We start from the raw sequence: 15126 nt of genomic DNA on the forward strand, positions 1-15126 counted from the left end.
CCCCGCCGAGCCGCGCCGGCTCCGGGCGCTGCCCCGCCGCCGTGAGGAGCAGCGGGAACGGGCAGCGGCGGCGGCGGCTGCCGCCCCGTCCCGACCCCGGCGCAGCCCCGCCGCCTGCACCCCGGCTGCCGGGCATCCCGCCCTCCCGGGTAGGTCCCGCGTCGCCCGGGCGCGATCGTGCTCCGACCCGCCGGTGTCGGGGCCGGGTCGGCCCCCAGCGGCCCCGCAGGGGGCGGGTGCCGGCGCCCTGCGCGTCCCGTTTGCTCGCAGGTGCGCTCCCACCTTGTCGGGAGAGACAGGAGGAGGAGGAGGAGGAGTTGGCATCCTCCCCTCCCCCGCGGACAGAGGGCTGAGTCCTTGATGAAGCGGATCTGTCTGGCTTCCTCTTCCAGCGAGGCCACGAGGTGTAAGGCAAAAATAGAGGGGTACGATGTGTACGGGAAGTACTGGCGCTTGGTGCTTCTGAGTGTCATTTATAAAAGCTCAAAGGATTTCTTTTCCTCCCTCTTTTTACCCCCTTTCTTTCTCCCTGCCGTGTCTGTGGAGTCTGTTGTGAGTTGCTGTGACAACAGCAGGAGGCTGCTGGGGGGTCTTGCAGCACAGATTATCAGGTGTCTGTGTCGGGACCTATTTGGGGGCCATAGAAGGGGGTAGAGCCAAACAGTAGTAGACTTTTAATTTGTTTAGTCAACCTGTAGTGGCATCCAGCATCTAGAGCAAAGAGAAATCGGTCACTAGACATATTGAAGCAGACTAGTCAGAGAGCTCCGAGTTGCCTTCTATTGGTCAAGGCACCACTCAGGCTTCTGAAGGAAGTAATATACTTGTTTAAAAAATGATAATAATAAAAGAAGGCCCTTGAGGCTCTGCATATGGTCACAGCAAGAGCAAGGAAGTGATGCCAGAATAGTCTCAATGACTTTGTTCATCCTCAGTTTGTGTACTATTTCAGGACACACAGCTGACTCGAAGCCAAATGTTCAGTTTGAGCTGTAATAGAAGCTGAGGTGGAAATAAGCTTGCTCAGTGTGCTTAAGGGGAGTTCTTTAGCTACTGGTCTTTCTAGGTAAAAATAATGCATGTGGGAGAAACCCACCATTCTTAGGACTACATTGAAGACTTGTCATATGACTGCTCAGTGTAAGTAGCAGTTCAATGGCACAAATCTCAGTACAGTCTGTATTTCAGGACTGGTAATCACACTACATGAAAACAGAATGGCTTAATTTCAGTATTTTTCTGATTTCCTCTCCCATTAGGTTATGCTTTTCTTGTCTATGCATGTTGGATTTGTACACGGTATTCTGTGTCTCAGATATAGAGCGTATCTATATGCTATTAACAGGAGAAAAAGGAATTGTGAGTTCAATATTTGTACTGGGCTTCTTTATCTGAGTGACATAATACTTAAGGAGCATAAGATCTGGGACAGGCTCAGATACACAGAAGTATTTTTATCCAAGAAGAAATAAACATCAATTTTAGCTCTGGGGAGCTTTCTAAAACTCCTGCCCTTTTAAAACTCCAAGCTTCACAAATACTGTAGAGCATTAGGCTGAGAGGAAGAGCTGATCACTTGACCAGTAAATCCCAATGTTTGATTCTTTGCTAATACATTTTATTTGCTGGAAAAATGCTTAAGTCCTACATCCAGATGTTGCCCTGTGCTGAAGGAGACGAAAGGACAGAGAAGCCTTGAAGGAGGAGAAGCAAAGGAGCAACAGGTGTTTGATGTTCTCCTCCCTTGCTCCCATTTATCCTGCCAGAAGAGTACACAAACATTGTAGGGCAAAGTATGTGCTTGGGAGGGAGGGAAAGGAAAGGCCGAGCTGCCATTGCTGCACATAGCAGACATGTGGAATAGTTTGGAGCAAGACTAGTCAGACTGGTGTGAATGTACCCTTGGATCATTGATTTGGTTTCCATAAAAGAGCTCAAAAGCTTGTGCTGAAGGAGTGGATGGTGCCTGAGCTAGAACTGGTACAACCTGCAGTGCATGTGGTCATATCCCTTTGGTACCAGGGATAGGTTCATGAAATAAAAGTATGCATTCCCTTTGGTTCTCATTCAACACCATTCTACTTTCTGTTTTCCTCTCCTTTCTATCTGACATGAGACACAAAATAGCAGTTTTTATGTTTTTATGTTTTCTTCGTTTTTATGTTTTTCTTTGCAAATGAGTCTCTGTGTGGCACTAGACAATACAAGTAAACCCCACATCTTCGTGCCTCTTGCACTATTCAGTTAATGTTGCTGGATTTGCATTTGAGACGTAAATGCAGGGCTTGACCCATGATCCGAAAGTAGCATTTATCTGAAGTCTGACATCTTGAAGTGTTTGCTATTCTAGTCAGTTTAGGTCTTTGGAGGGTTTTACCTGCTGTCATTGTGAGGTCTCACTCTCCTTGGGTAATTTCCTTATGGTAAGAACTTCTGGGGATTAATAAAATCACACATAATGTCTTTCTAACATCACTGATGAACGCAGAGGAAAATGCATGAGAAATGTCACATAAAGTTCAAGAAATAAGAGCCTGATTCTCTATTTTGTAGAGAAAACAAATACAGAAAGTGAATTCAACAGCTCTCTGTGCTAGAAGGTCACCAGTGTCTCTGGAATATTTTTCTTTGTTTGTAGCTCTAGCAAAACTTGATAAATATTTTCCTCATAGAAATGCACAAAAATTGGGAGAATGCCTTATTTGGTGGTGATTGTTGTTTTTCTTTCTGTACTGTTGGGAACGCTGCTCAGAATAATGTTGTTACCAATCAGCATACAATGTCAACACCTGTCTTTATAAATGGGTGAAATCACCAACAACCTATTCTACAGTATCAATAGTTTAATACTGTACAAATGTCTTAATTACAAAAGAGTAAAATCAGAGGTTTCATCACCTTTATTACAATGAAGCCTAGTAGTGTTGGATCAGGCTTTTCCAGTGACCCTTCTTGAGTAAAGCTCAAGTTTTTTATATTATCCCAGATACTCTTGGGCATTGCAGTCACTAAGGATTCAACTGCAGCCTGGCCCCAGTTATGTTGATCCGAATACTAAAGCAGGAGCCAGAGCATCCCATGTTTTGTCTACATTAGTGGATCATGTGATGCAGTTGCAGGGGACCTGGGGATAAAAAAATTGGTGCTGAGGACCCAGTGTCCACACTGCACACAGTTCAGGGACAAAGGGTGTTATTTCAGATGGCCTGTAGTCTGATCCTGTGCACTGAACACTTACTCACTAGTGGTGGGTGGCACACCTTTCACTTCAGATTCACCTGAAAGGAATTGGGTTTGTGCACTCTGTGGCTGCACCTGTTGTGAACCAAAGCATGGAGCATTTGTTTCAAAAATGTATTCTTGAGCTGAATTAAAATGCTGTTAGCAATGCACCCTTATTCTGCTCCTGCAGTATCATCTTTTCTTGCAGAAGGAGGACTAATCTAAGGACTCTGTGCACAATGGCATTTTATGGCTGGCTGCTTTATAAAGTGCCAGCTGTTTGATGATGGTTATCACCATCAATGGGTATGGTCTGTTCTTCAGGTACGTGGTTCTCTAATGTCAGCTACCGTTAATTTCTGTTTGTGATGATATGAGAGATTATGACCTACAGCAAGGCCAAATCTTAGTCACTCCTTAGTTCCTTGTGTCTGCTGGGATTATCACTGTTAAATGGAAAGAGTAGTCAGTTGTAGCTGGGTGTATCTGGAATCCTCACAAAATGCATCTGCAAAGCCAAAGTGTGAGCCTTAAATCAGTTATGTACCAGCTATGGGATATTTCTTTCTTTCCAAGGGTGGTTCCACATCTCTGCACAGTGAGAGAAGAAGCAAAAGGAGGCACAAGGGACTATCTCGTGTTGTGGCTTGTTCTTGAGGTAGACTCTGAAAAATTGGTGAAAGGAAGAGGGACAGTGCTGCAGGCTCTCCCACCACATAGAAGACACTCATCCCAGATTCTCACACACAAGGTTCTTAAATGTCCTTCACCTGCTATATGGATTAATTTCTAGGGAGATGAGCTCACCACAAAGGATATCCCAAGGTATGTCCCAGGTCAAAATAATATGTAAGCTGCTCTGTGTAATCAGCTTGCTGATTTCTGCCCTTCAGATCTTCAGAACTTGTCAGAAAATTGACATAGTCAGAGTCTAATGCTGAACTCTGTATTTGGATCTCTGTTTGGTCTGATAATCTGGATGTGTAACACAAAAACAGGTCCTTGTGGGCTGCGTGTTTTTCAAGGAGGCTCTGTTATTGTACCTAAAGTTGAATGTTTTCATGCTTGGCTATTGAGCTTCAGGGCAGTCTCTTTTATACACCGTAATGGGGGAAGAATTTGTGTTTTGCTAGTATCTCTGATTTTTGTTCATCTAAGGAAGTGCTTATTCCTGCTGATCAAAAGTTGTTCTTTTGATCACAGAGGTAGGTCAGGCTTGATGAAGGGTCCTAATAACTAACCATTAGAGACAAACAAATCTGGACTCACTGCAGACAAAGAACAGAGTGACAGGCTTCTGATACTACAAAACAGGAATTCCCTGTCTCTACGGTTTCTAGAAAGGTTGTGGTGATGATTTGCCCGAGAAGTTTTCCAGGTAAACTTAGAGACATCTGCTCTATCTTCAACTTTACATCTTCATCAGGGGCTATTCCGTTCATTTCTATGTGAGGCCACGGTCAGTTTTTTAATCCCTTTAAAACTTGAGGGATAGAGTGGGGACTGTGGCAGCTTAATGAAGGCTTCTGAGAACTTGCTCTTCCAGCACGTGATACAAAGTAAGAGGTCACAGCCAGGAATAAATCTGGTGCTTATTGACCAAAAATTGACATGAAAGAAGCTGGTTCAGGTAAGCCAAGGGGGGTCTCTCTTGATGGCAAGCTCAGTACTTACCTTCTCCAGCTGTATCAAATTTTAGCAGCATTCTATGGGATTTATTTCTTCGTTGATACTGGCCCTAAGCTATTCCATAACAGGTGAAAAAGGGTAGAACCAGGTTCTGCCCTTTTGGAAGATATTGACCTGCATTCTCCTTTTGTGAGCGGCAACAGCCAGGGTTATCTCATTTATCAGCTCATGCAGTGAAAAAAAAATCCTGTCAGCTACCCCTCTCCTTCTACCCATGATAGATCCAAGGATCTTGCTTTGTGGATCAGGTCAACTTTGGAATATAAGGGCTTTTCTCCATTCCCAATCATTGGCTGTATCTGTTTTCTTTGGTCAGTGGACCAGGTGTAGGGCAAGTAGGTGATAAATTCCAGAGTTAATCTTGAATTTCTTCCTCCTGAGTCAGTCTTTTCCTTTTCAGTCTTTCCATGGACTTTAACTTATGGCTATAGGGTGGTGCTGCTTCATCCTGGATGAGAATCCAGCCTGATGTGCATCATGCCCACCTTTGTCCCCTGGTGACCTTGTGATCTGATCCCACCTTGAATCTTATTACGCTTTGTCACCTGCTGGTTCTTTGATGCTGACCAGGAATAGTTTTTCTTTTTAAACCAGTCTCCCCATCTACCCTCCTGTGATTTAATAAAACACTAATACTAATGTATACCCTTGTAAAAAATGTTTTGTGATGGTCTTTCAGCAGCTGGTGTAGCTTATCTATTACTTGATACCATGCTGTGATTTATTTCACAAATATACTTGGTGGAGCCCTAAATTCGGTGATTAAATTGAACCAAACCTTTGGCCTTTTGGCCCTTAATCTTTCACCGGATCAGAGCTGTCTGTGAATTCTGTGCTCTTGCACAAGTGGACACTAAGTCCCCCTGCTTTGTCCCCTGGTATAGATGTGTTAATCCATTAAGATTCTGAAACAACACATGGCAGGTTATATATTGAGAACGAACATTTCACACGCTTATTCTGGCTCTTGTGGTTTTTGGTCCTTGCCAAGGTGCTGGTGCCTTGGGACTCTGCAGTGTAAGGTAGTGATTTCAGTGCCTGAAGAACTTGGCATTTTGCATCTCCTTTTCCAGTTTCCATGGTTGCAAGCAGTAATTTTGCAACTTGGGGATGGAGGTAAGGGTGTTGCATAGACTCATAAATTTTTTTTGTATTCTTTTTGATGTGTTATTTCCTAATGGCTCTCTGAAGGAGTCACTCCAAAACTATACTAAAAAATACATCTCTGGAATAGATTGAAATATGGAGTAGCTACAAATGCTCTTTCATATAGTTTCGGGGAGTGTGGGTTTTGAGGGTAAATGTTGATGGTCTTGTTACTGGTGGCCTGAGTTTTTCGAATAGTTCCCACTCCCACCATTCATATTAAGTCATGTTGGATTTTGGTGTCTCTTTCCATTAGATTTCTCTAATAAAATTGTGACATTGTAATTGTGGTTGGCAACCCATTTGTTTAAAGGAGTTCCTGGTTTGCATGTTTAGTCAGATTACTTGAGACAGGTTGAATTTTTTTTTTTTTTCCATGGAATAACTTACAGAAAAACTAGTGAGCAGGAAGGGTTCTTACATGCTGTCATTCTGAACTGTCATCTGAAGAGTTTGCTCTTAACACAACAACTAGGTAAAATGCTTTCTTGTTTTCGTGCTAAGGGGTGCTATCTCAGTCTTATGGGGCATATTTAAGTACATAGCTAAGAAGGATCACCCCATAATTACTGATTAATCACTCTTAGTGATTTGTTTATGGTGTTTTGCTGAAGGGAAAAGGGATGATAATTAGCTACTGGTCTTTGAAAAAAAAAATCTTGATTATGTTTTGTATATGTTAAGTGATGATTTAAAATATCTGGACATTTCGAAATGGATCCGTAGGGGTGGGTTCATGATCCTGCACAGGCAACTCGCTATTGGGTTTGGATCTTCATCCTCTTTCTTTCTAGCAGAGAAAAATGCAATTATAGCTTTAAATATAATAACTGCATTTGTAAAACAAGACAAGTTCATGGTTAGGATCTGGTTATCTGCTGTGTACTAGTACACCTACTTTAATACAAAGAATGAGAGAGACTGTGTGTGTCTGTGTTTAATTTTGTGTACCAGGGGACTAGATAATGAAGTGATGTGCTTCATCTACAGATCTTTTGGAAAATTTCTGTAGAAAGGCAGTGTTTCATTATTGAGGCTGACTAGCCTGCATGCTATGGCAACCACAACTGTTTTTTAGTGATAATAATAACAACTCATTTTGCAGTGAGGAAAAACTAAACAAAAAACCAAGCACCCTACAGCAATTTGAAGTGAAGCAACAGAGAAAGAAATCAGCAACCGTAACCATCTGCAAGCCGTGGTTCAAAACACTAACCTTCTACTTCTTTGGAAATAAATCAGCTTTATTTGGAATATTTCTTAGGTGCTAATCAAGTGAAATGAATAAAATGGCTCTATGTTAGATCTTGAGTCTATTCACATCTCCTTATTTTTGGCTATCTTTGTCTTCCCTTCATCTGCAAACAGTCACAGGTGACAATGTAAAAATGGAAACATCCTAAGAGATTTTTGAGATCCTGTGTTATTCTTACGGGTATCTTTTTTCATTTCCATCCATCTGCTCCTCTTTCTTTAGAACTGGATTAAGGAGCTGAATCTTGCTCTGCTTTCTTTTGGGAACAGCCATTTCTGATCAGACCTTTGCCTCACTACGTTTCCTGCTGCCCCTCATTTGAAGGCCCTTCTGTCTTTCTCTGGACTTTTTGGTAGTGCCCTCTCTGAGACTGGTCATACTTCCAGTAACTTTCCTCTGAGCTTTACCCTACTTTGTCTTGTTGGTAAACTAAACTATTGCGGGTTGTATGTTGGTTTTAGCAAGTTTTGTAGTGGTGTTGGAATGTTATGCCTTTTTTTTTTTTAATCTTTATATATGCTGGTTTGTTCTTGTCTAACCAGTTCAGTATCTGTTCCAGTTTGCCTTCCCAGATTTTACCAGACTTTCAGAGCTCAAATCCAACGTTTTCATTGTTGTTGATTTTTTATTTAAGTTTTGTAAATACATGTTTAGCATTTTAAATCAGTGTGATTATGTAATAGGTTTTAGCACAAGCTTAACCTAGAGGCTACCTTAAAAAAAACTAACTGTGGCTGTATTTTTTAGATCTTGCACATATTCCTGGCTTTAATCATTCCAGTAGCCAGAGGGTTTCTGGCTACATTTGTAAGCATTTAATCAACTTGTTTTGCTAATTGTTTATACTGTAATTTGTTGTTAGCATCTGGTTTTATTTGAGTTGTCTAGATATTTGTCCAGGCTTCTGTCTGTCAGTCTCTTTAAGAGCTATTTCTGCTTTAATCCCTTCCTGAAAACTAGTAAACAATATTAAAATGATCCACATTTTTAATACATAGTTACACCATATATACTAGAGCGGATTTAAGAACTTTCCTTATCGTACCCACAAAGCTCTAGTTTTGTTTTTATTCCCAGTTTATTTTAATCTCTGTCCTGTGCAGTATGGTCATGCTAAAAATATCTTCATTAGATTGCCATTGATCTACAGCAGTGCATTCGGGCATGCTGTGTCTGAGCCCTGTAATAACTTTGCTTTAATTAAGTTAGTAAGTATATTGGAAAATTAAAAAAAATCAATAATTTCTAAATTTTTTCATGTGTTCCTTTTCTAGGACTCTCAGATAGCTGCATTGATTTAACTAGTTACTTTTATTTGGCTTTGCCTGTTAATTTTAAACTGGCCTCGTTATCCTCTTGGAAATTTTTTTAAAGATTCCAGACTTTGTACTTAATACATATTTTGTGACTGACTGAAGCACATATTTGCAGAACTACCATTCAAGAACTTTTGAAGAATTTTTAAATCAAATTGTTATATCAAAAACCTCAGCTAATTTGTGTAACAGTATTTTAATGGAATATTGGGTTGGAAGAAAAATTGATTTGGCATCTCTGCTTGGTAGTTTAAAACCAACCAGACACACTGGCTAACCACGCTCCTTCATTTTGTTTTCTAGCCTTGTAAACATTTCCACATTCCATCTGTGATGTCTAGTCCATGCATGAATAAAATATGAAGTAATTTAATACCACATAATATGTCAGGGGGTTGCTGTTTATTCTCAGACTTGAAATGAAACTTTTTAAGATCCCATGCTGAAAGCTCTTGGGTTTTTGCTGCTCATTCAGGGCCCTGCCTAAGAGGCCGTGGGCTAGAAACATGTCTCCTTCTCTGTAATGTGGAAGAAACCATCTTGGTTTTGTACTGTTATTTATATCATGACTGTATTCTTCACGAGGATGCTGAGGAGGCAAGAGGAGTTAGCTCTCAGTTCTCTTCTCCTGTTTGGAATCACAGAGATGGTGCAGAGCCCACAGGCCGTCCCAGGTGTCATCATCATGGGAGCCTGCATCCAACAAGCAGCTGTGGTTGGATCACAGACAGGCAACTGGAAGTCTCTGTAGTGCTTTAGCCCAAGACTGGTAACCTTTCAGGATGCAGGTTACAACTCAGATGAAGGGATAAAGGCAGTATCTTTGTAGCTTTGTATCCCTATCAGTTCAAACCCCTGTGCCGACCCAGCAGGTTGGGATCACAAGGCCATTGGGGTTTACATACTCTGTGTGTGTGTTTGAAACCCTGTTATTTGCTCTACATTTGGCAGATTGCAAAGTTCTGGTTGTGCAACCACGTACTTGTGCCAGGATGAAAAGTTTCTGGGCTTGTGTTTCAGTCTAGTGAAGGATCACTCTAAAATGTATTCTTATGTGCTGGTCTCTGCTGTAGCATGTCCAGGAGCATTCAGTGTCTGTAACAACATGTCAGTGTGACACAGCAGTGGCATAAACTCACCCTTGCACCTTGCTGTCTGTGTCATCCCTAACTCCTCCATCCACATGTAAATGAAGATAACAACTGTACCTTAGCCATTATAGCTGTTAACATGTGGCCCATACTCAAAATTTTATCTAAATAGGTAACATCTGGTTCTAACTCTGACTTTCATTTTCTTGGTTAAATAATGAAAGAATACAGTAAAAATTAGTGTTTGACTAACTGTTACTAAACTTGCTTGTTCTTAAATCAGAACTTAGTGCTTCTGACAGTGAAAAATGGACACCAAAACAACTTGTACCTGTTATTTTAAGCAGCCTGACAGTTAATATATATTCTGTATTAATGTGTGAATGAGATGTGAATATTAAAAAAGGTATTAAAACAAATAATTTGTTTTCTTTATCTGTAGTGCTTTCTTCTCAGGAAAAGGGACACCATCATTTCAGATAATGACCTGTGTTTTGTCAATTAAATTGCTGTATGTTTTCTTGCTGAAACAGTTATTATGCAAGCCTTCCTGAACATGTTTGTGACTTGCATTTTCCCTTTTCTCCCTCCTTGATTACAATTCCCTGGCAGAGACCAGATTGCTCAGCAGACTACCAGACATTAGAAAACCAAATTCAGATTTATCAAACTATGATCCCACATATGAAAATGACAGACTGTGGTAAACATGCATAAGTTGGTTTTAGTTTTTGAAATACCCATTTCTCCCAGCTTGCATTTGTATCCAGGCATATGTTCAATATGTTGGCATAGAATATTTAAGTAAATAGTTTCAATAATAACTTTCCATGAGGATAGTGTCTTCAAAAAACTTCTTCTCTTCACTTTCCGTTGTCATGTCAAGAAGAATTTTTAGGTATATATGTATATTTGCAAGTTCCTGCTTGGCTCTTTAGTTTCATTTTAGTCTATGAACTCTACAAACTTCTGCTTGGAAAATTAGGTGTGGGATACATACAGGATATAATGGGAATTGTGGTTTGTAGAGAACAGTCTCTGGAGTCACCTTACAAGTCAGTTTTATTGTGTGCTAAAGCCATCTGTGTGACTTGCTGTTACCAATATTGTTTGGACAGCCCTAAATCAAGTCCTGAATGGGTAGGATTGAGGAAGGCAGGTTTATACTGGTATCCTTCAGGTTAAACCAACTGATGTCCAGCCTTTTTTTTCTTCCTGGCATAAAAAGTATTAGCAAGAGGTTAAGTTTGTGCTAGCTGTCCTTGTTTCACCAAGATCTATCTTCTGCAAACAGGCTCGTGTTTACAGAAACTGAAGTGAAAATAGCATGTGAACAGCAAAAACCAACCGTGGTCAAAATAGTTGTGCATTTGCATAACCGGGCGGCATTTAAAGGGCTGGCCAGCTCACTTGGGTACAGTTTACTACAAGCTTTTCCTTAAGAGGTTGTCCTCTTCAGGCACCTCTCAAAAGTGGAAGTAAAAGGCTCTGATTCTGAATAGCATTGTTTTCACTCAGTGGTAGAAAACAAGTTTAACCGTCTTGTTACAGTTTTTGATAAATGGACATTGACATGGACTACGAAAGACCCAACGTTGAAACTATCAAGTGTGTGGTGGTTGGAGATAATGCAGTGGGAAAGACTCGTCTGATCTGTGCAAGAGCCTGCAACACAACCTTGACTCAGTATCAGCTGCTGGCAACTCACGTCCCAACTGTCTGGGCCATTGATCAGTACCGTGTCTGCCAAGAGGTAAGGACTGCAGGTGTACACAGTGTGGAGCACATGCTGTGAGCTGGGACTATTATTTATTGGCAAGCCTTGCTCTGTCAGGATGCAGCAATGAGCTCACAAGTATTTTATGAGCGATCTCTACTGCAGCCATGGTCTGATACACCTCTCATTCTAAAGGAAATTTTTTATCAAACCTATTTTTAGGAAGGTGCAAATCCTGCCTGTTTTATGAAACACTACATTTGGTGAAAACTATATGGGATAGACCCGTGTCCTAGTATGCTTTGGGCCTTCTTATGGGGTAATTAGAAATGTGCTTGTTTGATGGAGGGAAAGAGAACGTTCTGTGTGCTCTGTTCTAGGTCCTCGAACGCTCAAGAGATGTTGTGGATGAAGTGAGTGTTTCTCTCAGGCTGTGGGATACATTTGGGGACCACCACAAAGACAGGCGCTTTGCTTACGGAAGGTAAATTGATCCCAGCAAAATTTTAAGAAGTACTTGCGGTAAAATTTTAGGGCAGAAATAAATTGCAAATCTGACTTTTGAAAAGGAAGGACTTAAAAACAATCATGGGTATTCATGTTCCTGCCCACTGCAAAGAGGATTATCCTCTGCAAGGATTAAAAAGATATAAATATTTAAAAAGCAGCATAGTTTTACTACGCTACGTTTCCTTGAACAACCTGCTAAGCTCTGTCAACAACTGTTGTCCTATTTTGAATTTTAAAGAACATTCCCTAGAATAAGGTAGTAGTTTTACAAAATTGAACATCAGTGTTCCCTGTCTGTATAAGCAATGCATGATATAATTGCATAACAATCAACTAACAAGGAGAGATGTTGGGAAATATCACTCTTACACAATGAGATATTCATTTTATTAAAACCTATGATGTTGAATGAGCAGATAACGTCTTGAGAGCAGAGCCAATTTTAGGAAAGGTGAGGCTTTTCCATATATTCTTAATTAAAGCTGAAGAAAAGAAAGATATTTATAGAAGAAAAATCAAGTGTCTGTTGGTGAATGGATTAACCCTGGAAATTCTAAAAAAAGAAATATTGAAAACTAATGAAATCTAGATTTTCCCAGCATAATTTATATATCTATAATTTTCATATATATAAATTATATAATTTATATATAATATTATGTGTGTGTGTATATATATGTATGTATATATATATGTATGTATATATGTATATATATATATATATATATGTATAATGTGTATAAGTTCAGCATAGTTTCAACAAGGACCATAGCCAGTGATGATAGTCTTTCTGGTTTGTTTAGTTAGATCTGGCCTTGTGGCAGTAGAGGCAGCAGAACAGCCATATTAGGCAAACACTGAGGCGAAGATGGGTTTTGGACATATATTTTCATAACTGACATTTGGGTGAGGTCTCAGTCCTCACACATTCTTTCACCTTCTTGAGCTTTTTCATAACCTTTTCATAACTGCAGATGATCAGACTTTCACGGATAGATACTTATTTTTTTTTTTCCAGCTGGGAATGCCCTTTGTAGAGTGTTGGTCCCAGCTTTGTGTTCCATGTTGCCAAAATGTACTGTCTTGCTGTTTTTCTTCTCTCTCTGCTACCTGATTGCACAAGTGACTTTGAAGGAGGATGCTCTTTTCTGTTCTCTACCCCTTAGAACTGCTCCAGAGGGTTCTGTAGGTTGAATCCACCCATTAAATTTTCATAATGTAGAACTCTGTATGATGGTTTGTGCAAACCCTCTTTTGTGTACAGCACTGTGGTAGTTGATTTTTCACCTGGAATTTTCTGTGAGGAGCTAAAGTAGCAACACATCCGGGCTACGCAACCTGTAGTATTTGTAAATCAGCTTTGTGAGAGAAGTTACTGAATTTAAGGTAATATTGACCTTAATATTTAGTGTTACTTGAGAATGTGAATAGATACTGTTTTACCTTTTGGCAGCATATGGAGCCTGCATTGATAAATTTGGATGTAACTTATTGTTTCCACTAACTGTTCCACTTTGATGTGGCCTCCCGATATTCTGCAACAGATACTGTGTCACTGAGAAGATTACTAGAGATTAGGAGAGCAGAATCAGGCATGTTCTGAACTCTGATCCCACGTTTACTGACAGGAAGGGAGAGGGAGGAAACAACATGCTTACAGTCTAATCCTGCAAACGCCAAGGAGGACGTGAATAACTTGAGATCTCGTGGATTAAGCATATAAACAGCGATTCATTTGTGATGTTGGCAGAACTGAACTTGTGTAGAATGAGGTTTTCTATACCCTAATTAATTTATAAGGCTGTTCTGGAAACCTGCTGTCCTGTTAGTGGTTTTCCTGAAAGTCTATTAATTCAGAAAGTGACAGGAAACTCTAAAGAAACTACTTTACAGATAGAATTTCAGTTGTAAAATTTTGTCATCGTAAGCACTGATAGGTACTTTGTTTTGAAATATAATAATGCTGCATTTTAAACAAACTGTTTAGTATTTTATCTGGTTTAGCATTTTAAAAAGAGTTTATGAATGTTGAATGTTCACATTTATAGGAATTTATTTTAAATCATCTCTGGACATTGAACTACAGTTTAGTCAGCTGTGTCAAATCTTGCACTACAGTGAAAGGTGCATTTTATGTCAAACTGCTCAAGATTACACCTACAAGTGCCCCATGTTTTGTTGTCTGAAGGATCATACAATAATATTATCATTTGGTTCCATTCAAAAAATTTTATGCATATGCCCCTTAGGCAGGGGAAGGTTTGTTTCAGCAAACATTTAAGCAAGACCTCTAATTGTCCTAAACGTGGTGTAACAAGAACCAGTAGGTCATTAATTCACCTGCTACTCATTGGAAAAGTTTGCTTCATACAGCTTTAGAAAGTGTTACATAAATAGATTATGCTATAGATGACAGGTGAACAGTTAATAGGACTTGGAGCAAAGATAAATCCTTCTTAACTCTTTATTTTTCACGGATAGAAACATGAAAAGAGAATGACAAAAGGAATCTGTTTTCCACTATTTTTCTGTGACAGAGAGAAACATTTACATTCCACTGAGGATGGAATAGTTAATGTTTCTGCTGCCATCCTTTAAAATGTGGAGACCAGCTTGCATTCTGCTGTATGGTGTTTAGTTTAATGACAGTCCTCCAAGAGCTTTGGGAAACAGTTGCTGACAGCTTAAGTGAGTGGGTGGGATGTGGCTGGAGAGACTTGGGGAAATATTTGCTGCAGTTTTTTACAGCATGACATTTTTTTTCCCCCTTAAACTAAAGTGTGTGCTTTGGTTTTGGAAGTATCCTGTTCACTTCAGCTTAGGCAATATGTGAAGCCAAACAGTCATTTATTGACATTCTCCCATAAGGTTTTATTTGGTGCAAAATCACTCCAAAACCTTGTAAAATGACAATGTCTTTGTTATGATTAATGTATTGATTTCCAGCTCCCAGTCACCTCTTTGTTTATTAACAATCTCATCTCGGTGCTATGTAATTGTATTCTCTAAGCCTGCAGATAAGGTCTGAACTTCATTTGAGGCCCAAGTTGTTGTTCTGTAGCAGTTTCTCTGGGAGGCATGTGTAAAGACAAGAAAGCATCTTAATTTACATTTCAACTTGTCAGGATTCACTGTCCTCCATCCTCCTGTCCAATCTGGTTTTGAATGAAAGTGTCAACA

The 15126-nt window shown here is 40.0% G+C and overlaps 1 protein-coding gene across 3 annotated transcripts in view; it reads left to right on the forward strand.

The window, feature by feature from the left end:
- Positions 1–15126, forward strand: part of RHOBTB1 (Rho related BTB domain containing 1) — a 56747-nt gene that overhangs the window by 21504 nt on the left and 20117 nt on the right. The window contains exons 1-3 of one of the 3 annotated variants that reach the window (XM_027694098.1): positions 90–149; positions 11271–11472; positions 11817–11920. In XM_027694098.1, coding sequence (XP_027549899.1) covers positions 11281–11472; positions 11817–11920 — 296 coding nt within the window. In that variant the 5' untranslated portion in view covers positions 90–149; positions 11271–11280. Of the gene's footprint in view, positions 1–89; positions 150–11130; positions 11473–11816; positions 11921–15126 lie in introns of those variants that run through there. The other 2 variants (XM_027694097.1, XM_027694099.1) reach the window with 2 other exon arrangements.

This window comes from Neopelma chrysocephalum, unplaced genomic scaffold (assembly GCF_003984885.1).
Source record: "Neopelma chrysocephalum unplaced genomic scaffold, ASM398488v2 Primary Assembly neopelma1_96, whole genome shotgun sequence".
NCBI lineage: Eukaryota > Metazoa > Chordata > Aves > Passeriformes > Pipridae > Neopelma > Neopelma chrysocephalum.